At 53.9% G+C, this 26654-nt stretch overlaps 1 protein-coding gene across 1 annotated transcript in view; it reads left to right on the forward strand.

Moving 5' to 3' along the window:
- Positions 1-26035, forward strand: part of Creb3l1 (cAMP responsive element binding protein 3 like 1) — a 33424-nt gene extending 7389 nt beyond the window's left edge. The window contains exons 2-12 of the mRNA XM_076844364.2: positions 12996-13224; positions 16205-16389; positions 17497-17575; positions 18752-18909; positions 19571-19720; positions 19891-19949; positions 20124-20192; positions 21827-21926; positions 22816-22942; positions 24882-25146; positions 25318-26035. Coding sequence (XP_076700479.2) covers positions 12996-13224; positions 16205-16389; positions 17497-17575; positions 18752-18909; positions 19571-19720; positions 19891-19949; positions 20124-20192; positions 21827-21926; positions 22816-22942; positions 24882-25146; positions 25318-25354 — 1458 coding nt within the window. The 3' untranslated portion in view covers positions 25355-26035. The remainder of the gene's footprint in view (positions 1-12995; positions 13225-16204; positions 16390-17496; positions 17576-18751; positions 18910-19570; positions 19721-19890; positions 19950-20123; positions 20193-21826; positions 21927-22815; positions 22943-24881; positions 25147-25317) is intronic.
- Positions 26036-26654: the final 619 nt, after the last annotated feature.

Raw genomic sequence — 26654 nt, forward strand, 5'->3', positions numbered from 1 at the left:
AGTGGGTAGAAGGAGGAGGGGTGAGGAAAGGTGGATTGAAGAGGGATGGATGGACGCATGGGCAGCTAGAAGGATGGGTGGAAGGAAGGGTGGAACGAGTGGGGATGGGGAGGGCTGTTAGGCAGGTGGGTGAACAGTGAAACAGAAAGGACACTTCCACGCTTTCAGTTCTGATGGTCCTTTTTTTTAAAAAAAATAGTTTTAATGGTAGATGGACACAATACTTTCCTTTACTTTATTTATTTTTATGTGGTGCTGAGGATCTAAACCAGTGCCTCGTGTGTGCTAGGCAACCACTGAGCCACAACCCCAGCCCTGATGGTCCTTTTTTTAAAGATATATTTTATTCATTCATTCCCTCATTCATTCAAATGGTGAATCTTAACCTAAATCCCACCTCTACCTTGCACTGATCCTGATGGCCTTCCCTATTATGAAATATATTGTGTGCTAAAAAAATACATATCCTGCATATGTCTGATCTATAAGCTCTGATAAAAGGGGTACCTGTGAACTTCTTGCCCAGCTTAAGAAATAGAACCAACTCTGAATATCTTGGTCTTTCAAAGCCATTTGAATTTGGGCAAGAGGAGAGTGGTACAACCTGAGTCTACCCATTCTGGGCAGATTTAGAACAAGATAGTCCTGAGACTGGCTGCCCACTTCCAGGCCCAATCTGAGCAGACTGGCAGGTATGAGGTCAAAGGGCAAATAGCTGGAAAAGCAGTGACTGGAATGTACTGAGGTGGGGTGGGGTGAGGTGGTCAGTTCTGGTACTGCAGGGCCCCAAGAAGGAATCCTGGCTGTCACCACCTGTCATCTGGGTGAGCTTAGCAGGTGCTTTCCCCCTTCAAACTTAATCTTCATGCCTAAAGTTGTGAAACAGAGTTCTTACAAGAGTCTATTAGAAATCCCCATGAGGACCAGGTGCGGTGGCACACTCCTGTAATCTCAGCAGCTTAGGAGGCAGAGGCAGGAGGATTGTGAGTTCAAAGCCAGCCTCAGCAAAAGCGAGGTGCTAAGCAACTCAGTGAAACCCTGTCTGTAAATAAAATATAAAAAATGTGGCTCAGTGGTTGAGTGCCCCTGAGTTCAATCCCTGATACCAAAAAATAAAGAAAGAAAGAAATCCTGGGCTGGGGATGTGGCTCAAGTGGTAGCGCGCTTGCCTGGCATGCGTGTGGCCCGGGTTCGATTCTCAGCACCACGTACAAACAAAGATGTTGTGTTCGCCGATAACTAAAAAATAAATATTAAAAAATATTCTCTCTCTCTCTCTCTCCTCTCTCACTCTCTCTTTAAAAAAAAAGAAAGAAAGAAAGAAATCCTCATGAGGGTTTAGCACAGTGCCTGGTACACATTAAGCCCTCTGTGGACAATAGCTGCTGCTGCTGCTGCTGCTATTTTTATTCTAATTATCACTGTCACTACCTGAAAGGAAGGTCTTTAGCACTGGACAGCCCTAGAGAAAGTCCCGTCTTCTCCAGCCCTACACTGAGCCCTATCACAGGGACCTTATTTTCCTCTTGGTCTGATCTCTGCAGATGACCTTTTTTTAAAGCCCAAAACCCTCGGGGTCCCTTCTCAGCGCTCTGAGTTCCTGGGCATCAGGGGAGGAATGTCCAGGGAGGAGCAAAATGGGGGCCCTGGGCATGGACCCCACGCATGGACTTGAGGAGCCCATATTTTGTACCTGGCCTTTTACTGGGTGCTGCACTAGGTGCTGAGAGGGGGTGGCAGGACCATTTATTCAGCACCAGGGTTGCAAAGGCTCCATAAAGACTGTGGGCCTCAGCTTCCTCATCCATGGAATGAGGCACTCACAGTACCTACTTCATCTTGTGAAGCTGAAGTGAGATCCTGCATGTGAGGAACTAGAACAGGACCTAGCACCTAGGTATTAGCTATTGTTATTATCATTATCATTACTAGTAGGCATGGTATATGCTAGGCCCTGTGTGAGTCCCTGCAGAGAGTTCAAGGATAGAATCTGTCCTCCATCCTATCCTGAAGAAAGTTAAAGTTAGGGGCTGGGGATGTGGCTCAAGCAGTAGTGCGGTTGCCTGGCATGCGTGCGGCCCAGGTTCGATCCTCAGCACCACATACAAACAAAGATGTTGTGTCTGCCGAAAACTAAAAATAAATATATTTAAAAAAAAAAAAAAAGTTAAAGTTAAACTGGACACGGTGGCACATGCCTATAATCCTAGTGATTCAGGAGACTGATGAAGGAAGATGGCAAGTTCAAGGCCAGCCTGGGCTACTTAGTGAGACCTTGTCTCAAAATAAAAACTCAAAAGGGCTGGAGAAGTAGCTCAGTGGTAAAGCACTTGCTTAACATGTGTGAAGCCCTAGGTTCAACTCCAAGTACGGGAGGCTGGGGAGTGGGGGGTGGGGGTGGTGTTTAAAGTTTGGGAGGATAAATGGGTCGCCTTGTGCATAGAATTCAGGACATAATATCAACAAGTAACAGCAGTCTGCAAATGCTATGGTATTAATAAGAGGAAGAGAACTCTTTAAGCTGTACAATCAGGACAGGCTTCCTAGAGGAAGGGTGTGATCTGGACCCTAAAGGATGGGAGGAGTTGGGACCAGGAGATGGGGGCAAAGCATTCCCAGCGCTGGGATGCCCAGGCAAAGTCCCTGAAGCAGAGAGGATCCCAGCAGGGATAAGGGGCTGGGAGTGGTCAGTGCAGCTGGGCTGGAGGGAGGAGAAGGTGAGGGGCTCTTACTGCAGGGGCAAGTCAGGATCAGGTGGTGGCAGGTCTTGAAAGCCGTGCAAGGGAGTTGGGAGGTTTTTCAGGGACAAGAGGGAGCCAGTGATAGTTCTGGAATGGTTAAGGTGGTGGTGGACCCTAGCTCTTCTGGCAGGTCTAGAGTCCCTTAGGGGAATGTCAGCTGTCCACCTGTCTAGATCACCAGGGGCTCTCCCCAGGGGAGACAGCCCTGTGGGCTTTCCCAGAGCCCTGGGCCACCTGAGGCAGCGGCGGCTGGGCCCCTTCTCTCCTCCACTCCCACCCCATGCCCTGATGTGACTCTCACACTGGGCCAGGAGCACCCTTCCCTGTGGCTCTTCCTAGCTCTCAGAGCCAGGCTGGGGAGGCCCAAGGCAACCCCGCCCTTGCAAAAGGATGGGCTGTCCCTCTTTGGGGCTGGGATCTCTAGCCTGAACCACATCTTGCCCCCCCCCCCCAATCCTAGGACCCTAATACGGTTCCCCAAGCCCCTCTAATAGCTCAGGACCTCCACCATCAGACAAAGAATGTTCAACCTCAGGGCCTAGAAGGACCTGAACCTTCTGGGGCCCAGCCAGCCTGGCACCCCACCTCCTTGGCCCCACTAGCCCTCAGCTGGGATAAGGTGCCCAGAGCCCCTCTCAATCCTCCCAGGGAGGAGGCCCAGCCCTGCCCTCTGCCGCCCCAAAGCCTTCACCCCTTTCTCTCCAGGGCTGCAAATCAGTTCCACATTTGGGATCTGGCCTGCTCTATCAGAATGCTCCCCTCCCGTCAGCTTCGGCTCCCCTCTCCCTCCACCCCACACAGTCATCCGGGGTCTGCAGAAGGGGAAGGGCTCCTGCCTCCGACAAGCCCTTCAGAGGACTGAGAGGGAGGTGGGCTGTGGCCAGGAACCAGAGGCAGGGTGGACACCAAGCCCCCTCCCATGAGCAGGGGAGATGAGAGGGGAAGGGCCGGAGGAGGGGCAGAGGCAGAATCTGAGCAAAGCAGATGAGGGCCGGGGCTGGGGTGGTGAGGGAACTCGGAGGTAGTTCCCAGCTCAGCACATTCCTGAGACATCTGGACGTGCTGGAAGGGCCCCAGCTGGCCCACAGGCCTGTGGCTCAAGCTTCTCCAGTCTGTGATGTCAGGACCCAGCACTCCCTGCTCCTCTGAGTCCCCCTGGCCTGGGGTCCACCTTGGGGCCCCGGACCAAGGTGGTCTCCCCAGAACCCTCACTCTCAGTGAGCAAGGCAGAGTCCCTAGGACCACAGGGGTGGGCCTGGGTAGTGTGACAGGAGGCCAACACAGAAGATGGGGGATTTGCCCAGCTGACTGACTCAAATTCTTCTCTGGGCTGACGCCAGCCCCTCCCTTCTCCTTGGAAAGGAGATAGAGACAAATGAACCCTCTGGAAAGAGCTGCTGACCGTGAGCTGTGTGATCCTGGGCAAGTCCGCTCCCATCCCTGGCCTTCAGTTTTCCTCATCTATAATGATAATAATAGTTACGATGAATGAGAGCCTTCTACATGCCCTGCAGGGTTTAAAGCATTTTACAAATGTTCTCTCAATTTATCCTCATAGTAACGTGGTAGAATAAATGTAAGTACCTCCATTTCAGAGCCTAGACTAAGGCTCAGAGAGGTTAAATAGCCTGCCCAAGGCTACACAGCATGTTAGCAGAGCCAGGTTAGAACCAGGTCTGCTGCCTCCCTTGGTCATAGCCATTGGACTATATTGCTCCTGCCAATAAGAGGAGGAGGATCTAATGGTGCTCTAAAATTATAGTGATTTCTTTTGGCCATCGTGGGGCTCTTCAAGAAGGACAAGGCAGCATTAGTCACACACTGGGAGGGGGAAGGAGGCAGGGGCAGCTAGCTTTGGAGCATCTGGTGGGTCAAGAGTCTTTGGAGGCCAGCGAGGTCCAGACCCTAGGGGCTAGAGTCATGGCCTGATCCCCAGCCGAGCCCAGGGGCCCCACACCTTTCCTGAAGGACTGGAGTCAGTAAGGGGAGAGAATAGCACTTCTTCCAAAAATAAAATCCCAGGACAACTCAGACAGGCCCGGTCCATGAGGAAGCCAGAGGCCGAGGAGAGGGAGGAGGCCAAGGGAATTCCAGCCCGAGCCAGGCGGCAGGCTCCAGCCCAGCAGGTCTTCCAGCTGGCCAAGGCCCCAGAGCAGCTCCGCCGCTGGCCACTGGGCCCCATTTACACCCCTGGAATGGACTCAGCCTGGGGCTCGCTCCTCAGCACTGAGAGGGGTCTGTGCTCCTCAGGTAGCTCATCTGGCTGGGGCTAGAAACAAAGAGCCTTCCTTGGGCATGAACAACCTGGAGAATGGGTACAGCAGCCACACCAGGGAGAAGCTGAGGGAAGGAGGCCAAGCCAATGGAAACTCTGCCTGGAGCAGGAGCGAGCTGGCATGGGAACGCGATTCAGGACAGTAATTCCTGGAGGCTCTGCTGCAGAAGAAAGGGCCTCAGTCCCTTAGCTCACTGACATTCCTTCAATGACCCAGTCAATCAGTTAGTCAATCAGCAAACATCTGAGAGCTACCTGAGTACCCTAGGCTTTGGGGATAAGAACAAGATTTGAACACAATAAGACAGACGCAATGTAAGCAAGTCACCTCAAGCTACACTAAGGAACTTTGTCTCTATCCTAAGGGCAGTATGAAGTCATCGATGGATGTTGGGCAGGGGAATGACATGGTCATTTCAGGGTTTTAAAAGATCCCTCTTAATGCTGCTCTTCAAAACATTTGGATTCACCTCCATAAGTCGGGTAGTCTCACCATTAGTTAGGAAGTCTTTTGCGAGCAGGAAATCAGGCCTGTTCATTTCTGGGCACATAGTAGGTGCTCAGTAAATACCCTATAAATGATGGATACATGAATGCAACAGATCGCCCTTATTCTCCAGAGGCGCCCCCCCGCCCAGCGCCATCCCTGGCACTCTGTTTGCAGTGTCCTGAGCTGTCCCACAAAGATCCTCTGGCCACTGTGTATGGACCAACATCTCCAGCAGCCAGACCCAGGGCTGCTGTGCTCTCGGTGGTGCCAGTCACAGCTAATTCCAACCTGGGGCGGCAGCACTCACTGCCATGGCTTCCTCCTGCCCAGACAGTGCCTGGCGCCCGCCCCAGGGTTGGGCCACAGCACATAGGCAGCCTGGTCAAAAGATGCCAGGGGTTGGCCGAGAACCTGAGGGACCTGTGGCCTGGCCAGGACAGGGTAACTGGTGTGAGGCTTAGACTACCAGGGCTGGGGGTGCAGAGCATACACAACCTTCCAGGACTCTCCCTCTGCACCCCCAGCACAGTGGGTGCCCGCATGCCCTTTACTAATTCCGTTCTTCTTCCCAACACACACTGGCATACACACACACACTAACTCGGTCCCCATGCTGGCCCCTCCTCCAGTCCCAGCCCTCACTGTCCCAGTCCCAGGCAAGCCTGAGACTCCCAAATCTCCTTCGCTGGGTCTCACATGACACAGTCATCTCAGACCCGTGGCTTGGCACAGTCAGCATTTAGCTCTGTGATCATAAGAAATGTTGCCTGTGTTTGTGTGAAACTGTGACCATAACTGTGCCTGCGCGAGCCCATGTCTGGAGTGACTGCGTGTGTGTGCGTGTGCATATCTATTGTGTTTGTTTTTGTGGTGCTGGGGATGGTTCTGGTGTCTCCTGCGAGCTCAGCAAGCTCTCTGCCACGGAGCCACACCCCCAGCCTGAGTGTGCCAATTTGAATCAGTGTTATTCTGATCACATCTGATGAGTGTCTTGTCGGGTTTGTATGCAAGCCTGGGAGGGTGTGTGCATGTGTGACAGCACCCCTGTGAGGCCGTGCATGGAACTACCTGAATGTGGCAAAGGGTGTGTTTGTCTTTCTTTGTGTGGTGTCAGAGAAATGGAGATTCCCTGTGTAAAAGGAACCTCCCAGCCCATGTCTGTATAGACTGGGCACACGTGTGTGTGCATGACACACAGAAGCATTCCTGCTTATTTGGATTTGGGCATGCGGTGAACAGTTCAGCGGGGAGAAAATGTGAAACCTCAGCATCTGCCCTCCCTGGGCCTGTGGGGAGTGGAGGGGGAGGGGGAGGGCAAGGTGGGAGGTTGGAACAATGTACTCTCCTACACCCCCAGGTCCTGTCAGGATACACAGGGAGGGTTGGCTTCACCCCTTCTAGTTCATAAGAGGCCAGGGAAGAAAGAGCCCACTCTCCAGGGACTAATTCTCTTCACCCTGGTCCTGCTGCCCCCTTCAGTAAGGTCGTGGATGATAGCTCATGAGGAAACTGGGACCCAGAAAGGCAGCACCACCTGACCCTGCCAGGTCTCAGAGCCAAGCTGGGTCTTGAACTGGGACCTCCAGGGTCTGAACCCAGTGCCTCTTCCCATCATGGGATAACCTTAATTCTAAGTGTGGGAAGACAAGTCCTCTTAAGTACTCTATGGCAATATGACAAGGCTTAAGAACCAAGAAGGGTCTGCGACAACTGGGAACCCAGGGGCCCACCCTCCTCTCCCTGCTCTCTCTTGACCCATTCCCTCCACACAAACTCACTCTGGGCACACAGTGACTCAGAGTGGTGGCCCTTCAGCTTGAAATGGGGGCAATTTTCTAGTGACCACGAAGCAAGTAACCGTCCGGGAATGTATGGGTCAGTGTGTTTCGGGGAGGGGGGATGTCTGTGGGCCCAGCCTGCGGGGGAAGAAAGGGGGAAATGTGAGAGGACTCTCCTCTCATCTCTCCCCAGAGCTCACTTTCTCGGAAGGAATGTTCGGGCTTGGGATTCCCCCCACTCCTTATCCCACAGCTCAGCCTGGACCCACTCCGGTCTCCCTGCCTCCCCCCACAAGCACAGATGGGAGTAGCCTGCGCGGATGGGAGGGGCAGAAGCCAGGGTCAGGGGTGCAAGCGCCACGGAGCTGGCGGCCTGAAGGAAGCGGGATGCTCCAGGTCGGGAAGGGCCCTTCTCCCGCACACACGCACCCCAGCAAGCATCTGCGCCTGCACTGACCCCAGCGGAAGGATTAAAGGCGCGGGAGGGAGTAGGGAGAGGAACCGCAGCCAGACTAATACCGCCCCGAGAATGTCGCCTCTCCCCCACCAGGGTCAGAGACTCCACTGTCCCATCAGTGCGCCCACAGTAGGATTAATCGAGGAGAGGAAGGAGCTGATCCGGAAAAGCGGCGAAGGGACTTAAGAATTGGAGCCTGGTCCGCTCCTGAGCGGGGCTGGAGGAGGAGACCCTCCCTCTCCACCAGCCCCTCCTTTCGCGACAGGGGTGGGGCTTTGCAACAGATAAGGGTCTTGGGACACTGTGGGACCGCCGTCTCTACCGCTGCCCCAGACGCGGAAGGAAATAGGAGGGTCCCAGGCCACCCTTCCCCGCTCCAGTGCCCGGCGTTCCTCCCGCGCCCTCCCGCGCCAGCGTTCCTCCCGCGCCCTCCCCGCCCCGCTAGCAGAGGCTCGCAGCCTCCTCTCATTGGCCAGGAGCTCAGCGGCCCTGGCCAATGAGCAGGTCGGGTTCCGGCGGGGCTGCTCCGCCCCCCTGGAGCGCGCCGGAGTTAACCATTTGTGGGCCGCGCGCAATAGACAGAATTCGGATCGTTCTCTAAAATGCATAGGGGACGTGCAGCTGAGCCCGGGCGCCCAGAGAAGGTGCAGCCGAGAAGGGGGATAGGTGGATCTGCGAGCTGGAGAGCTCGGGACCTCTCCTGCTCGGGTGTGTGGAGCCGACGCCGGCTCCGCGTGGCAGCCGAGGAGCTTATATTGGCACGACTGTAGGAAAAAGACTTTAATGAGGAGGGAGACAAATCATAATGTTTCCTTCTCTGGCTTCCCACCCCGTTGCCTGGAAAGGCACCCCCGTAGAACGCTCACCCCTAGTAAAACCCTATCCCCTTCAGAACGTTGATGCCCAACCCTCTTCCCTTTCTGGACGCTTGGCCTCTGGCCTCTCTCTACCCCGCCTGCCCACCGCCCCCAATTTCCCTGAACAATCTAAACATGAACTTTTTGTGTGTGAACACGGAAAAGGGCTGGATGGGGAGCAGGTACAGAGGCCGGGATGGGGCTGGGGAGGTCTGAACTCTTTCCAGGAATTGGGGAAGGTGGTTGCAGAAGTAAACACCACAGGGAACACAGCCCCCAGAACGATGCTGAACCCTACCCTTAACGTTACCAACTTGCTCTTTAACCCTAGTTAGATGGCTTTCCCTCTCTGAACCTGTTTTCTCATTAACAAATGCAAGGGATGGGTGCCAGGAGTGGTGGCACATGCCTGTAATCCCAGCTACTGGGGAGGCTGAGGCAGGATTGCAAGTTCGAGGCCAACCTCAGCAATTAAGTTAGATCCTGTCTCTCAAAAGAGCAAGTGGGGAGGGGCTGGGGATGTTGGCTCAGTGGCTGTGCACTTCTGGGTTCAATTGCCAGTTCCAAAATAATAATAATAAGAGGAAGAAGAAGAAGAAGAAATGTGAGGAATGGAATGAGTTTTCTCAGGTCCCTTCTGTCTCTAAATCATAACTGCTGAGCTGCTAAGAGGCCAGGCACCATATGAAAGTAGGGCTACAAAACCCTCAAAGGAGAGACCCTGACAGCAGTGCTCCCCTGAGAAGCAGGTGGGCCTGGGGGTAAAGGACTTGTCCACCATCCACCTAACACCTAAGGAAGCCCTAAACAAGGAGGACTGGGGCCTCTGAGTGGCCTCCACCCCAAAACTGCCTGGCCCTTGGCCGCCCTTCTCTTCACTTGGCACCCACTGCTCTGGAAGCTCCGTCCTGCTGGGCTTTGGCTGCTGTTCTAGCAGGTGGGGGTGGGGGCTTCTTACAAAAACAGAGTTCCCTCAGTAGATTCCAGTGGGCACTGCAAAAGGGGTCTCTGAAGGCCTGGAGCCAAGGCCTTCAGGGACCCGTGCCCAGAATGGAGGAAACTCTGTCCTCTCTCAGGCCCCTGGGGAAGGGGCTTGGCAAACCCTTATCTGCTGAGAAGCAGCTGCTGGAGAAATACCTAAGCAGCTGACTCACACTCTCCCCCTCTCACAAACCCTTCTCTCTGCCCCCCCCCCAAGGCCTTTGAGAGACCCTGAGGGGAGGGCTATGAGGAAGCACCCAGCTGGGCTGGTCCTGCTGTGCCTTGGATGTGACTTGTCCCTCTCTGGCTCTGACTGGGTGGTTGGAGGGCAGAGGGTTATATCCCATAAAGGGCTTCTGTCTGGGATCACAGTTACTCTTGGTCAGCAGAGACCTCTGAAGTCCTGGTCCTGCTGCACTCCAGGAATTGATGGACAGTTGCTATCCTGCTCTCTGGGATTCCAGACCCTGTTCCTCCACCAGGATGTAATGAGGGTCTAACAGGTGAACAAGACAGAGACCTGTCCAACAGGCAATTACCAAAGAGAGGAAGAAGGGTGGTGTTTGGGGAAGGGCTGGACAGTGAGGGACTGTGAACACTTCCCTGTTCTACTTAGCTCCCTGGGCCTCTGCTTCTTGTCTGTCAAATACAGAGATGCATCTTCCGTATCTCACTGGGTAATTGTGAGGATTAAATGAAATGATGCGTATGACAGCAGCTTGGAAGGTTAAAACCACAACAGAAATGCAGGATGATGATTATGATTATGATTTCCGGCAGACTGGAAGTGGGAGGTACCTACCATTGGGGTTTCTGAACCCATTTTGTCCAGGATTCTCTTATCATGCTTGTTTACAGAGTAAGACCAAATCACCTCCCAGTTTGGGTTTGTAAGCTCAGCCCAGGTCCAGAGTTTATACATATATATATGTAGCAGGTATTTGATTTGTTATCATTATGAGAACTACAGCCCTTATCATTCATTATCTTAAGAGATGAGAACTGAACCTTTAACAAGTATTTGGTCCTCCTGACAATGCTGTGAGGCAGGAACTATTATTTTCCCCTTAGGGGTAAGGAAATTTCTTGGTTTTGTTTTTATCCCCCCCCCCCCCCCCCCCCCCGCCCAGGGATACTTAACCACTGAGCCACATCCCTATTTTATTTATAGACAGGGTCTTGCTGAGTTGCTTAGGGTCTCACTAAGTTGCTGAGGCTGGCTTTGAACCCAAGATCCTCCTGTCTCAGTTTTTGGGATTACAGGTGTGTGCCACTGCACCGGGCTGGGTAAGAAATTCAGGCACAGAGAAGTTAGGACACTTAACAAATAGAAAGCAAGACTCCTCATCCCTTGTTCCTCCCAGATGGACTCAGGTGGCCTTGAACCTTCTTCTCAGAAGGCTTCTCTGCTTATCCCTGCTAGATTGGAACAGGCTTCTTATAGTCCAGGCCACAAAAAGCCAATGACTCTGTACCTTAAGCCAATCCCTTGACACCAGCCATTAATCCAGGGCCTAAGCAACCAACACCCTACCTCTTCCAACATACCAGCAAATATTTTCTTTCAATAAATAATGAATGAACAAAAAGTACTTTTTTTTTTTCATGTAGTACTTGGGCCTGAATCTGGGGGTGCCCTACCACTAAGCTACATCCCCGAACCTTTTTATTTTTATTTTGGTACAGGGTCTCCCTAAGTTCCCCAGGCTGGCCTCAAACTTGTGTCCCTCCTGCCTCAGTCTCCCAAAGCTCTAGGATAGTGGCATATGCCACTGTGTCTAGCGATAGCAACAATTCTTTACACATTTATAGTTTTTCTTTTGAGTCAGGGGTCTTGATATGTTGCTGGGGATGGTCTCTAACCACTAGGTTCAAGCAAACTTCCTGCCTTAGTCTCCCAAGATGCTGGAACTATAGGCTCTGGCCAGTGTACTTGCACTTTCCTTAGAGAGAAAAAAAGCTTATAAGCACCTACTATGTGTCAGCCCCTGGAATAATTTATCAGTGACACTATTTAGTATTTGTTGAGCAATTACTATGTGCCAGGGGCTATCCTAAAGCTTTACATGTATTAACTGTTTTTATCTTCATAACAATTTTAGTGGGTAAGAACTATGGACCCCACTGTACCGATAAGGAAATAAAACAGAGAGGTTAATTAACTTTCCCCAGCTCATGGAAACCAAGATTTTGTCAGATATTTTTGTTTCTAAGTAATATATTTTACATCATTATCAAGCACACACACACAGAGATACACACACATAAACGGAGATAAAATTGTCAACAGGTATTTAATTGTTTTGTGTGCCATGTGCTCTGATATTTTTTACTCTTTTGTTCAGTTGTATTATTTTTCTTAAATTCTGGTTAGAAATACTCCAGGTTCTCACTTACATGTGAAAGTTTAAAAAGTTGGTCTCATAGAAATAATGAGTCCCATAGTACTTCCCAGAGGCTGGGACTGTGTGGAGAGGGTTTGGGGAAAGAGTGGTTAACGGGTACAGGGGTGCAGTTGGAAAGGACAAGTCATTCTAATGTCCTGCACCACAACAGGGTAAGGTGTGGTTGACCACAGTTAATTGTATATTTCAAAATAGAAAGAAGAAAAAAAAAAGAGGATTCCGAATGTTCCTAACACAAAGAAATGATAAATGTTTGAGGTGATAAATATACCGATTACTCTGATCAAGTCATTACATGTAATGATACATGTACGCCTTGTACATGTACTGAAATGTCACACTGTACCCCATAAATATGGAAAATTATTATGTGTCAAGTAAAAATCTTTAAAAATATATTTTTAAAATTCTGGTCATGACCCACTAAGTTGATTTCATAACCCATTAATGAGTCACAGCTCTTAGTCATAGCTACAAGTACCCAGGGATTCGAACGTGAGCACCAGGGCTCCAGAGCCTCATCTCTTGGTATGAAGAGTGGCTTGGGAAAGGGAGACTCTGGAGGCATGAGGACAGATGGGGACTACGCTGATGAAGGGACTGGAGGCCTGGAGAATCCCACCAGCCTGTGTCATCATCCTCTTCCGACCTGCCTGCAAAACACAATGCAATGTCACCAGGTTGCCTTAGGGATGCACACTTGCTCAGTTCTCCTAGAAACAGACTCAGGCAGTTTAAGTGATGTGCCAAGGTCACAGCCCAGGGTCCTGTTGCCTGGACCCATGCAGAACTCCCCCTTCAGAATGAAGCTGGTGAGGACCCGGGTGACCCAGGTGACTGGTGACAGTGGTAATGACAGTGAGAAAAATGAAAAGACCCAGTCATGGTGTGGTCCTGGGGAGGTCGGTGGCAGCGACGGTGGTTTTCATGGTGGGGGTAGAGCGTAGGGAGGTGACCACACCACAGCAAGGCCAAGCTGAGTCCCCTCTCCTCTCCTCTCCTTCCTCCCAGCACTTTCCGGAGCACCTGGACCACTTTGTGGAGAACATGGAGGACTTCTCCAATGACCTGTTCAGCAGTTTCTTTGATGACCCTGTGCTGGACGAGAAGAGCCCCCTGCTGGACATGGAACTGGACTCCCCTGCGCCGGGCATCCAGGCTGAGCACAGCTACTCCCTGAGTGGGGACTCGGCACCTCAGAGCCCCCTCGTGCCCATTAAGATGGAGGACACCACTCAGGGTAAGAGGCGGAGGGCCCCGGGACAGGGCAGGTCCGCCAGGCCCAGGAGGGCGTGGCCTCTGAGCAACAGGAGGGAGTGGCTACGGCCTGAGACTCCAGAGGAGCCACCCACACACACCTCAGCAGGTGCACCTCCCTGCTTTTGGGGTCCTCCTTAGTCAAACCTTTATGGGTGCTTCTCAAAAGGAATTTTGCTGACTTAGTTTAAAAGCCAGTTCACAAAGCTTGGTTCCTAGACCTGCAGCAACACCTGAGCACCGGTTAGGAGCAAATCCTTGGCTCCCAGCCCAGCCCTGCCCAGCCACGCCAGGGCCGGGCCCAGCTTCCCAGAGTTCTGTTGGGATTGAGAATCACTGACTTAGAACAACAGTGGATGCAATTAAATAACACATGTAGATAAGAAGTTTCTAGAACTTTTTTCGCCTCCTCCTACTGAGATGTCCCTCTGGGCTGCTACCTGGGAGGCCCTGTACCCAGCTTTTAATCCTGAAGGTGGGCTCTCCAAACTCCCCTCTCCCCGACTTCCTGTGTTAAAGCAAAGGGCTTTGGAGTTCTTCCACTCTGGTAGTCAGTGAAGACTTGCTCTGTGTCCATCTAGAAGCACGGTCCTTCAGTCATCCCCTCAAGTGCAAGTGGGCCTGGCTCTGTCCATTTTGGCTGAGTGATGGCGGATACCTCCCTTAACCTAGAAGCCTCAGTAGTTTCATTTGCAGTGGGAATAACAGTGAACATTCTGAGAGCATCCTCCAGTATATAAAGTGCCTCCACGTTAATTATCTCTTTTAAAGTCTCACAACGGACAAGAATGAGGCAAGAATCACTTTTATCATCATCCCTCTTTGACTTGTAAGAAAGATGAGACTTCATAAAAATGGAATCGTCTAGGTCATGCACACACTAAGATGCAAATGGAGACTTACAAGTCAGCCCCCCCAGTTCTATGCCTCACCCACTTCCATCACTACTGCCAGCCTCAAAGGCAGCAAGAGCTAATGGGTTAGGAGCCCAACAGGATTTGCTGTGCAATCCAGTACGTTCACTGGCTGCTGGGTGACCTCAAGCAACTTTTTTTAAGCTCTCTGGGCCCCTGTTTCCTCAATTGTAAAATGAAAATAATATGTACTTGAAAGTTCTGGACAAATTAAAAAACATGCACATAAAGTACCCACTCAGGGCTCAGCATATAATATATATTAGTAATCAGGGCTATTTTCCCTGTACCTATCAAAGTCCTGTTAATACCATGAGTGGCTAGAACAATGAAAAGTGTTCTTGCTCCTCTTCCCCTTCAGAGGACATTGGCCTTGAGTGAGTTTCTTAACTGTCTCCTCTGATTGTGCCTGCGCTGTGGAAGAGGAGTAAGGTCATGAGCTTAGAGCTGTGCTCTGTACAAGAAGTTTGAGCTGTGCCCGAGGGTCTTGGAGCCCCCAGGAGCACAGACAGGCCTCCGCATCCCTGCCATGAGGGCAGGAGCACTTTCTAGGGGTTTACATGGCTCTAGGGCTCATGTTGCTGAGGTCCCAGCTGGCCACTGTGCCCTGGCTTTAGGCACATCTTGGAGCCTCCGTGAGGTCTCAGGCCCCCGCCTGGGGAAGGGCAGAGGTGTGGGGTGGACCCCCTCCCTTTACAGGTTCTCTGTCCACCCCTGCTGGTCCTGCCCAACACCTCCTTGGCCACCCCAAGTCTATTTTTAAAGCAATTTGTCTGTGGGCCCTTTACGGGGACAGCTTCCCGGAGCCCAGCAGCCTGGCCCTGTAATTTGGGAAGATTGTGGGTGTTCCTGGAGCCTAGGGGCAGCCTGTGGCCTAGAGATGGGGCTCTCAGGCTCCCAGCAGGGTGGGGCCTGGCCTCTGAGGTGGTCTCTAGGAGCTGCTGACCCCTCTCCCCACCCACAGTGGGCCACAAAGTCCAGAGTCCCCTCCAGCCCTTCCCTGCATGTGGCTCCCCATCCCCCTGCCTCACGCTGCTTCTCTGGCTGCCAGGCACTGGGGCCACCATAAGCAGGGCTGACTTGGGGTGGAGGACTGTGGGAAAGGGTGATGTCCACCAGCCCCAGGGCCCAAGTGAGACCAGAAGACCCACTCGATGGGCAGGAGGTGGACTCTGCCCTTCGGGAAACCTGAGTATCTCCCCCTAGACCTGTGGATTCTTTCTCCTCGATGTGTTTCTAGTAGGTTCTTCCCTCTCCATTCTCACTGCCGTTGCTTTTCTTCAGCCCTCCTCCTCTCTTGCCTGGGCGATATATTTCAGCAGCTTCCCATGGGTCTCCCTGCCTCCATCTGCCTGCAGCGAGTCCTGTCCCCACACGTGGGCAGAGCAGTCCTTTTTAACATCACCAATTCTAGCATGTTTGAAACGCTTCAGTGGCTTCCTATCACCTTTGGATAAAGTCACAGGTCTGGGCTCAGTCTCAAGGGCATGCCACCCGCGGACCTCCCTGGCTCCACGTTCCTGGGTATGCCAGCTACACTAAGCTGCTTGAGGCTCTTGCTAGATCCCCCGCACCTGGCACAGTGCTCAGCAAATGTTTACTGGATAACAGTAATTATTTTAATACGAGCTTCCATTTACAGATCATTTTTTTCTCATCAGGTACTGTGTTACGTTTTTGATGTGCATTATATTATTTAATCCTCAAAACCTACCTGTTAGGTGTATCCTCTTCCTTTCCCCTTTTTAAAGAGGAAGCTGAAACTCAGGGAGGGTAAGCAACTTGCCTAAGGTCACAGCACAGCCAGTCAGGAGGGATCCAGTTCCCCAGGCTCAAGCCCATTCTGTCAGCTGCCAAAGCTGCTCACCTTTTCTGGCCCTGGGCCATCCTGCCCTCTCACCTCACAAGGGCCCCCACTTTTCCTGCCCACCTTCTGGTGTCCCCTGTATCACTCCTCAGTCCAGCCCTGTGCAGCTCCCAGCAGGCAGGAGGGGGCTGGGCCCTCTACTCTGGGAGTTGCCTGAGCCTGGATCCTGCCCTCTGCCCCAGATGTGGAACATGGAGCCTGGGTGCTGGGACACAAGCTGTGCTCCATCATGGTGAAGCAGGAGCAGAGCCCGGAGCTGCCCGTGGACCCCCTGGCTGCCTCCTCAGCCATGGCCGCTGCTGCCGCCATGGCCACCACCCCGCTGCTGGGCCTCAGCCCCCTGTCCAGGCTGCCCATCCCCCACCAGGTGAGCCCAGGGACAATGGTAAGGGCTGAAGGGCGGGGGGGGGCTGGTGAGTCTGTGGAAGAGGTGCCAAAGCGCTATGCCCCTACCCCAGGACTCTGAACAGGCCATAGCGTGAACCTCAGGCCTGAGGGTCAGAAGTCACAGGCCTGGCTCTGCCTCCCCCTTGGGCTGCTCCTGCACCATCCTACAATGGGTACAAATTCTTGGAGGAAGCTGAGAACGTGCAGGGAGCCAGGCAGGGGCGGCCAGGGAATGAGGCAGTGGACCAGGGTCTCAGAGATGGGGTCAGCCCAGGCCCCACCTTTTCTCATTGCTTCGGGATTTTTAAAAAGAAGGCAAAACCAAATGTTAATACAAAAATGTGGCTGTGTTTCTACTTCAATAGTGTATATCTATGAGATTAATAAAGCACACTCTCATGCCAAACCCCACCTCCACTTCCCTGAATCTGTAGATAAGGGCCTCCGGCTGGAAATCCAAGACCCTCCCTGGAATGTGCGGCCCAGACCACTGGCTGCTGGGAGAGGCCCTGCCTGGGTCCCGCTCTGCTCCTGACTCCGTTCTGGGCACATTGCATTCCCTCTTTCTTCCTCAGCTTCTTTCTCTGTACAATGGGTGCGTGAACCCCCTAAAGTGCTCATGAGCTACAGTATCATGACCAGTTTCTGCTGGCTGCAGACCCAGTGGGGAGAGGTGCTCCCCAAATCTAGCACCTAACACCACGCCCTCCTCAAAGAGACCACCGCTTGCGTGTGTGTGTGTGCTGGTAGTCACATGTGTGCTGCCCCGTGTGTTCCTGAAGTCCTCTCTGGAACAAGTTTGTAATAGAAACGAATAGAAGTGCATGTTTGTTAAGAACGCAAATCTGGTTCCATCAGTTCCCTGTGTGAACCCGTGAGGGGCTCTCATTGCTTCCCTTAGGTGTCACTTGGCTTTTCCAAGCAGGAGAACCTGCCTGTTTCCTCTGCTCTGTTCCTGGAACCCCAAGCCCAGGGGCTTGTCGCTGTGCAGGGGCGACCACCAGCCTCAGGGAGGGAGGGATGGCGGTGGACACAGGGTGGGAACCACCCCAGGGACAGCTCATGGACTGGACCTGCCTCTTTTCAGGCCCCAGGAGAGATGACTCAGCTGCCAGTGATCAAAGCAGAGCCCCAGGAGGCAAGCCAGTTCCTCAAAGTGACACCAGGTAAGTGTGTCCAGGGACGCTTTTCTCCTCCAGCCCACGCCGGTCCCTTGAATCCCCACTTTACCTAGATACCCTCTCCTTCCCACCTTACCTACCCGTCCATCCATGTTCCCTCCTCTCCTTCCGGCCCTCCCTGCTCAGTTAACGACTGCCATCACCTTCCTGCTGATCCTGCTTTCATCCGCTCACTAACCAAAGCCACTCTACAGCCACCCATCACCCTCCAGCCAACCGTCCGTCTGTCCGTCCATTCATTCATGCAACAAGAGTCCACTGGGCAGCATCTCCCAGTCCCAGTCCTGGAAGAGCAGAGAATGAGGACAGTCCCTGTACTCAAGTAAACCACCGAGTTCCCAGGGTCACAGACAAATACCCAGCACCCAGCAGTGACATTGGGTGAACACATGGCACATTCCCAGGGAGCTCTGGGAGTTCATCCCCAGACCAGAATGGGGAGAGGGGACCTAGAAGAAAGAGTAATGGAATCTTCCCAATCCTAGCTTATTTACAGGTCAAACACTGAATTAGGTAGAATCTACCAGGTAGCAGACTGAGTACCACAAGGTCAAGAAGGTAAATGGCGCCCCGGAGGTGCTCACTGCCTTGGAGAGGAGGATGCAGACAAGGTGGAAAGAGCCACCTACCTTGTGGAGTGCCTTCAAGTCCTAAAACACTTCCCATACAGGAGCTTATGGCATCTGCACGACTCTGAGCAGTCTTTTCAGCCCGTTCAACAGATGAGGGTGGTGAGGCCGAGAGGCTGGGGAAACATGTCTGAGGTCGCACGGTTAGGAAGTGCTGCAGTCAGGACTCTCCCGACGCCAAGTCCAGTGCTCTGAGCAGCATGGCATCCATGAAGAGCAAACAATGCTAAAGGAGGGGGAAATCGGAGGAGCCATCCCTGGGCCAAGCCCTGGGGACCGCAGGTGCCTCCTCCCGGGCCTGGCCCTGCACTGCAGGGTGAGCCACGTCTCCAGGCTTGGGATCGCCAGCATTTCAGGCTGACCCAGGGGCTCTTCCAGCATCTAGGCTGTTGGTCTTACGGCTGAGATCAAAGGCCTAGCACCCCACTTCTCTCAGTGTCTGGGCTGGGCGAGCCCCTGCTGAAATGAACTCAGCATGTCAGAGCAGAGCTGGGCACAGCCCTGCTAACCTGGCTCCCCCTGCTCTTTCCAGAGGACCTGGTTCAGATGCCGCCGACGCCCCCCAGCAGCCACGGCAGTGACAGCGATGGCTCCCAGAGTCCCCGCTCTTTGCCCCCCTCCAGTCCTGTCCGGCCCATGGCCCACTCCTCCACAGCCATCTCCACCTCTCCCCTCCTCACCGCCCCACACGTAAGGAGCTGGGCGTGGGCTGACCCTGGAGGCCAGGAACTGAGTCCATCCACCCTGGCCAGTCGGGGAGGGTTGGGGAGCCTCAAGTCTGATCCTACCCCATCAGAGTTCAGAGAGGTTCCTGCCTGGCAGAAGAGAAGGAGAACCTTCTAATCCTGCCTCATGGTGAATAGGAAGCAGAGGTAGAGGGATGGGGTCCTAGAGGCCACCCTAAACCCACACTGTTGAAGAGCCAGGACTAGGCCAGGACTAGAATTTGACATTCCTGGGCTCCAGAGGACAACCTAGCCTACCTCCAAGAAGCACAGTCTGGTGACAACATGGAGCCAGGCCCTGAGTGTGGAGATTCCCAAGTTGAGACTGTGTGGAGGGAGCCTGTCGGGGGTCCTTCGGGTACCTTGCACAAGTGAGCTTTGATTCTATGAATTCTGGGGTGGCATTCAGGAAGGCCTTCCCCACTATGTCCTGAGAGTCTGACATGCTGGGCTGCTGGCCCCATCTTAGCGCTTGATACGTACAGCTGGATTTTACTCAGGTCCACCTCCTGTTCAGATGAGGAAACTGAGGCTCCGAGTGGTGAGCATACAGATAGGACATGGCAGAGCTTGAATTTGGATGCAGGGCCGTTTGGTTCCTAATCACCGTGTTCTACTCCCTACAGAAGCTACAGGGGACATCAGGACCACTGCTCCTGACAGAAGAGGAGAAGCGTACCCTAATTGCTGAGGGCTACCCCATCCCCACGAAACTCCCCCTCACCAAAGCGGAGGAAAAGGCCTTGAAGAGGGTCCGGAGAAAAATCAAGAACAAGGTAAAGCCTGAGCCATCCTCTGGCCCTACCCTGGGGACTTAAAGGTCTTCCCAGTGGGTGGGTGGGTGAGGGCCTCTGCTCCCTTAGTGATGTCAGCCCCCAAATTGGGGGTCCCCCAGGAAATGGATGTGCAGCATTGTTAACCCCTGTTTTGGGGCCTCTCCCTCCAGATCTCGGCCCAGGAGAGCCGCCGTAAGAAGAAGGAATACGTGGAGTGTCTAGAAAAGAAGTAAGCATCCTGAGGAATAGGCTGGGGCCCCCTCCCCAGCCTGGCCTGCTCTCCCCAGTCCTCCCTCGTGGGGTGCCAGAGGCAGGCGGCACCGGAGTGGCATGGTGGTGGTCAAGGCTGGGGTCACTAGTGAATCTGCAGCTGCCCTGAGCCATGCCTGCTTGGTCCCTCCAGGGTGGAGACATTTACATCAGAGAACAATGAACTGTGGAAGAAGGTGGAGACCCTGGAGAATGCCAACAGGTGAGTGTTGCCACCTGCACCCACGCGGCCCCCTGAAGCCCATGCCTGGCTTTCTGCAGCCCTGGGAGGCATATAGAGAAGAGATAAGGCGTGAAGCCCTCAAAACAGACCCTGCCACCTGGGACCCCACGTCCTGCCCCTTCCTGTTTCCCAGGCTTCTTCATCCACATGTAACTAGACACCGGAGGGGCTGGGGAGCCACTGAGTGAGACTTGTAGAGCAGAAGTTTTCCAAGCAGATCCTCAGACCAGCCCCATCAGTAGTCTCAAGAAATGTGTTAGAAATGATTATTCTTGGGCCCCAAGTCAGTTTGAGAACCTTGCTACTCAAAGCCGTTTCCCTGGACGGGCCACATGGGCGTCGCTTGGGAACTTGTGAGAAAAGCAGAATTTCAGACTCTCCCCAGACTTGCTGAGCCCAAATCTGCGTTTGAACAAGAACTCTGGGTGCATCTTATACTTACTGGAGTTTGAGAAACATGAGTGTCCCAAGACTACCATAGTGCCTAGCACACAGCATGAAGCCGCAGGTCTGGGTTCTTGCCCCACTCTGCCATTGTTGTGACTCCGGGGGAATTCTGAGACCTCTCTGGGCTTCAGTTTTTGTCTCCAGGAGGAAGGCAGAAGCACTGTCTCATAGAATTTATGTAAGGATTCTAGAAATAATGCAGTTCCTCCCTAGCATGGTGCCTGGCATTTAAGGATGATTGATTGATTCATGTGACTTTTCTTCTTTTATTTTAATTATTCTGAATTCTTCATAGTGCCCTGCTGCAAGACCAGGGAGCTCTTAAATTATTTGGTGGGAGTAATTACCATAACAGACAATGGCCTGGTATACAGTAGGAGCTCAATACAAGACTTTTACCTCCTTTCTTCCCTTTTTTTGTCCCAGTTTGTCCTGGGGGCCCAGTCAGTCCCCTTATTGGCCTGGAGAATCACCCTCTTCTCCCAATCCCATAAGTCAGGGAAGGGGCAGGCGCCCTCAACCTCACCTCTCCACCTTGGACCCCAAATAGGGACAGGCCCTTGGTGCTATTTCGCCACCTGCTGTTCACTCTGGGGACTGCACCAGGCTGGGGGGAGGAAGATTAACCGTTTGTTCACCCTCTGTGTGTACCTAGAGGACTCCAGCTGGATGGGAGCCCACAATAGTAATGAGGACAAAGTGTTACAGCTGTTGTGATAACAGCAAAAAAAAAAAAAAAAAAAAAGGGAATAAGAGGAGCATGAACAATAGCCATCAGGTATTAGCCGCCTTCATCCGGGCACTGTGCCAAACACGTCCTCATCAGCACAGAGTGCTGTGGGGTGCGCAGGAGGAAGGCCGGTGTGTCTGGGGCTGTGGTAGGGTCAGAAAAGGAAGGCTGGCCACCCTCCCGCTCCCTCCTTAGGCAAGAGTGGCCCAGGGTAGCCCTGGGCTTCCATAGGGTGACCCACACCACGAGGCAGGCCCCAGGTGCTGAAGCCACACTACAGAGGAGTCACACAGGAGGTGAGCTCCTCGTCTTCACGGACATGGGCACCTGGTGTAGAAGCCAGGACTGGAGCCAGCTCTGGCCCCTAGGAGAGCTCCAGGAGGCAGAAACGGCTGCCAGGCCCAAGCCTGCCTGGTGACCACTGTGCCCTCCTTAGGACCCTGCTCCAGCAGCTGCAGAAACTCCAGACTCTGGTCACCAGCAAGATCTCCAGACCTTACAAGATGGCCGCCACCCAGACGGGGACCTGCCTGATGGTAGGTAGTGTTTCCCAGCACAGGGCCACGGGAGGACAACTCTTCCCTGGGACGGCGGTCTAGGAGGGTGGGCAGAGTTTTGAAGAATTCGTGGCATTGTGGGTGATTGTCACTGGGGTAAAGTGCCTTGTGCCCTGTGGGCTGGCCCCCAGCAGGCCCTGGCTGGCTTCACTGAACCCACGGAGCCAGGTGCCATGGGAACTCCCCTGACCAGTTCTAGCGTGGCGTGGATGTGCAGGTGACATCCAACTGAACCCCGCCAGAGGCAGGCCCATCGGGGAGGTGGCTTCTGCAGAACCCACACAGTGAAGGTGTTAGGGAGGCGCGGGGAGTATGAAGTGGTTCTTTCTGGAAGGGATGGTGAAGAGGCACAGAAAATTCCTAGAAACCCGAAAGGGCACCAGAGAGTGGCCCCGTCTCAGCTCACCCGCTTCCATCCACTCCTTGAAATGTGCAGCCTGGGGCCTCCCGGCTCAGCACACCAACCCGTGACACCCTGGGGGCAGTGGTCAGCTGGCGTCCTGACTCAGCTCCTCCTGATGGCTTATGTCCCCCTCCCCATAGATGGAGCCATGGAGCACAGTCAGCCCCACCCACCTCCACTACCCCTTCTTCCTCTCCTGACTTCTCCCGGCTTAGTGCTGATAACCATGTTGCCACCTCCCCCCACTCTTTTTTTAGTGCTGCCAGCGGTGCACCCTGCGATGGCCTGGGGTGGCCTGAGCAGCCCCACCTGCTCCAGAGAGGGCAGGAGACCTCACACCTAGGGGTTGGTCAGCTCTGGGAGCTGCTTTTGTGGGAAAACTGGTTTGGGGGAGAAGCACTAGGGGTGGCCAGCCTTGCTGCCCACCCCTGCCCCAGACCTGACGACTGCTCTCTGGGTGCCCAGGTGGCGGCCCTGTGCTTCGTTCTGGTGCTGGGCTCCCTCGTGCCCTGCCTTCCTGAGTTCTCCTCCAGCTCCCAGACTGTGAAGGAGGACCCTGTGGCCGCTGAGAGCGCCTACACAGCCAGTCAAAGTGAGTACCTCCCGGGGCCGGGACACCCGCCCCAACTTCTGGGCACAAGCCAGATACAGGAGAGGAGCCGTGTTTGGGACTGGCACCATCTCCCCCTAGCTCCTCATTTTGCAGATGGGGAAACTGAGGCCACAAGAGGGCCTATGATTTGTTCAATGTAAGCCGTAGAATTGGGAGCAGAGCACAGAGTTTCTGCCCAAGGGCCATTTATAATAAGGCAGTAATGGTTGCCAGAAGCCTTGTGTTAAGAAAGGTTCTGAGGCAGTACTCCGGACCAACAGGAAGGAGAGTTGTGCTCCATTAGCACCGTCCACCCTGGGCAGAGGAGAGGTGGTGATGGCGTGGGTGCGAATACTGCCCATCCAGTGGGGGACAGTGAGGTACAGTGGTTAAAAGCAGGGAGCTTTAGAGTCTAGTTATAGGTGCCACTGCCACTTGCTCACTGGGTGACCCTGGGCATGTGGCTTCAGCTCTCTAAGCTTCCATCACTTCCTCCCACAAGTGGGAGCCGTCACTGTATGCTTGCTGAGCACCTCTGGGGGCAGCCTCGGTGAGGAGGTGCATCTTAATGCTGGAGTGTGTCAGGACAGGGGGTCCTACATGAGCACCCTCAGCCCCTTCCGGAAGACCCAGGTGAGGAGAGGAAAGACACTGCATGAGTGGCAGGGAGAGCCTGGGCAGCCAACAATGGTGTGGCTTCCAGAGGCAAAGGGTACTTCAGCGAGACCTGTGGAAGAACTTCCAGTCTATCCTTCATTATGTACCAGGAGCATATATCTGGCATATATGAGAGGAGGAAGAGGAAACAGATGGGAGGTCAGAGAGAGGGGAGATCAGGGAGGAGTGAGTTTCAAGAAGGAGGGATACTGCAAGGAGCATGGGGGGAGGAAGCCGGAGGGGGAGGGTTAGGGGAAGAGGAAGCGGGGGGGGGGGGGTGGGGGGTGGAGAGTGAGAGCCACTCCCTGGTCAGTGGGCCTGAGAGGGAGCCAACAGGGTGGCTGCTAAGGGGGGTGGGCAGTAGGGTACTGTTTTTCTAAGGCCAGAGAAGCCAGCGGAGAGGAAAGAATGGACGCTGGGGGCTGGGGTTAGACCAAGCCTGAGTAGGAGGGGGAGAGCGAGGGATGAGCCCCTGAGAGTCAGCGCACTGGGTCAGCCGTATCAGGGCAGAGGGCACGTCTAGGGAAGGAGGTGGTGTGGAGCAGGCCCGTTCCCCGGAACCCATGCGTTGCTCAACACCAGAGGCCGCCTTTCTCATGGACTCTTAGGTCAGGGCTGGGGCATTAGAGGGCTGATGGCAGATCTGGGTTTGCAGCCTGCCTTCAGTGAGGGCGAGTGTGGGACAGTTTACCTGGTGGCCTGGAACTCAACACCTGCTCTGGGAAGCAGAGCTAAAATAAAATCTCCTTCCTTGCCGGGTGGGTGCAGTGGCACATGCTTGTAATCCCAGAGACTTGGGGAGGCCAAGACAGGAGGTTGCAAATTCAAGGCCAGCCTCAGCAAATGAGTGAGACCCTGTCTCAAAAAAAAAAAAAAAAAGAAAAAAAAATAGAATTGTGATGTAGCTCCCTGGGTTCCATTCCCAGTACCAAAAGAAAAAAAGTGCCAAGCCTGGAACCCTTTCCTTACCAAGAGCTTTTTCTCAACAGTTTCACTGAGCAGTTTCAATTGTTGGCTCTGTATTGCTCATTTAAACCTCACATCTACATGAGAATGGTCCTTATTCCCCCATTTTACATAAGGGCAAACTGAGTCCCAGGAAGATTAAAGCGAAGCTCGAGACTAACTTGAGGTCACACAGCCGGGAGCGTTAGGGCTGGAATCCAGATCCACTCCTGTAGGATTCCAGAGCTTGTGCCCTTAACGCCTAGCCATGAATGGGGCCAGATGGAGGGAGTGGGCACCTGGGGTCACCTCTTCCACCCCGGCGCTTTCTCCCCAGTGCCCTCCCGGAGCCTCCTGTTCTACGATGAGGGGGCCGGCTCGTGGGAGGATAGCCGCGCCCTGCTGCCCGTGGAGCCCCCAGAAGGCTGGGAGATCAAGCCAGGGGGGCCGGTGGAGCAGCGGCCCCAGGACCACCTGCAGCACGACCATCTGGACAGCACCCACGAGACCACCAAGTACCTGAGCGAGGCCTGGCCGGGGGACGTCAGTGGCAACGGCACCAGCCCCAACTTCTCCCACCCAAAGGAGTGGTTCCACGACAGGTAGGTGGGCGGCCCTTTCCCTTCCTGGTTCCAGGACCCACCTGCCCTCGTCCACCTTGGCCGCACCCTCCCAGGGACCCACCCCTCCCTGGTCCAGATCCCGCTGGCGCAGGGTGGAGGGCTTCCTTCAGGACCGACGGACAGACATATCACAGCTTCTCCTCTCTCCAGGGATCTGGGCCCCAACACCACCATCAAACTCTCCTAGGCCGACCCCAGAACCAGGACTCAGGACGGACCCCCTGGCACCCAGAAGAGGAGTTCTCTTGCTCACCAGCCAGGATCCAGCTCGCACCCCCGCCCATCCCAGGAGAAGGGGTTCCACCTCTCCTGGCGCTCTCCGGCCACGTCTTGGCTGGGGCCTCTCTGCACCCCCTGACATTTGGACTACCCCCTTGGGCCAACCACTCTATTGTCACTTCTTCCTCACACAAACATCCGTCCTTCTCAGATAAACCACTCACTGGGCCACACCTCCTCCCTCCTCCCTCCTCCAACAGGACCACTGCCTCCCTGTCCCCCTGCCTCCCTGTCCCCCTGCCTCCCTGTCCCCTACACACACCACAAACGCAGACCCCCCACGCCCCAACCCGCCTCCCACTGTACAGAGACCAAGAACAGAAATTGTTTGTAAATAATGAACCTTATTTTTTATTATTACCCGTCCCCTAAGATATTGTATTTTACAAATCCCCCTCCTCCCTTGTCCCTTCCCTTGTTTTATATTTTATGAAGTTAGTGCGGGCTTTGCTACTCCCTGGCCGGGGACAGAGGGACTCCCCCACCCTCCCCTGGCCTCCCCCGCCGCTGCCCAAGCCGCTGGGCCTTTTTAATTGCCAAATTGCTCTCCCCACCAGCTCAGCACATGCTTGAAGAAGGCAAAATTAAAAAAATAAAAAAAGATGCAGCATCAATTCCGGACTTTGTGCCTTTCTTCCTGGGGGAAGGGGAGCAAGACGGAGGGATGGGGGTGACAGCGTGTGTCATTTTATATTCAGGTGGGGAGCGGGGAAGAAGCCATTTCTATGGGGCTGCTTCTCCCAGACAGGCACCAATTCAGATGAAACAGTCAAAGAATTTCCTGCAATGCTCCTGCCTTGTTGCTCAGTATGAAAGCCGAGGGTCTGCAAGCCACCATCTTGGTCTTTGGCAACTCTAAGTATCAAGCGCCTGGCATGGGCCAAGGACTGTGCTTGGCACTCTATGTGCTGAACCCAGCTCCATCCTCTAAGACCTCCCCACTTCTTAGCTCCTCTGCCTCAACTGGATTAAAGGCACTTCTGGAGTTCGTATGGGGGTGTGCACCTGTAGTCCAGAGGCTGGGGGGCAGGAGTATCACCTAGGAGTTCAAGGACACCCTGGGCAACAGAGCCACGTCAAGAAAAAAAAAAAAAAAACACCACGAGATTGGAAGCACCATGTGCTAGCTGGGTGTGGTAGGCAGAATTCTATATGGTCTCAAAGATTCCTGCTCCTGGACACGTGATGGCGCACACCTGGAATCTCAG

This window comes from Callospermophilus lateralis, chromosome 2, assembly GCF_048772815.1.
Source record: "Callospermophilus lateralis isolate mCalLat2 chromosome 2, mCalLat2.hap1, whole genome shotgun sequence".
Classification (NCBI taxonomy): Eukaryota; Metazoa; Chordata; class Mammalia; order Rodentia; family Sciuridae; genus Callospermophilus; species Callospermophilus lateralis.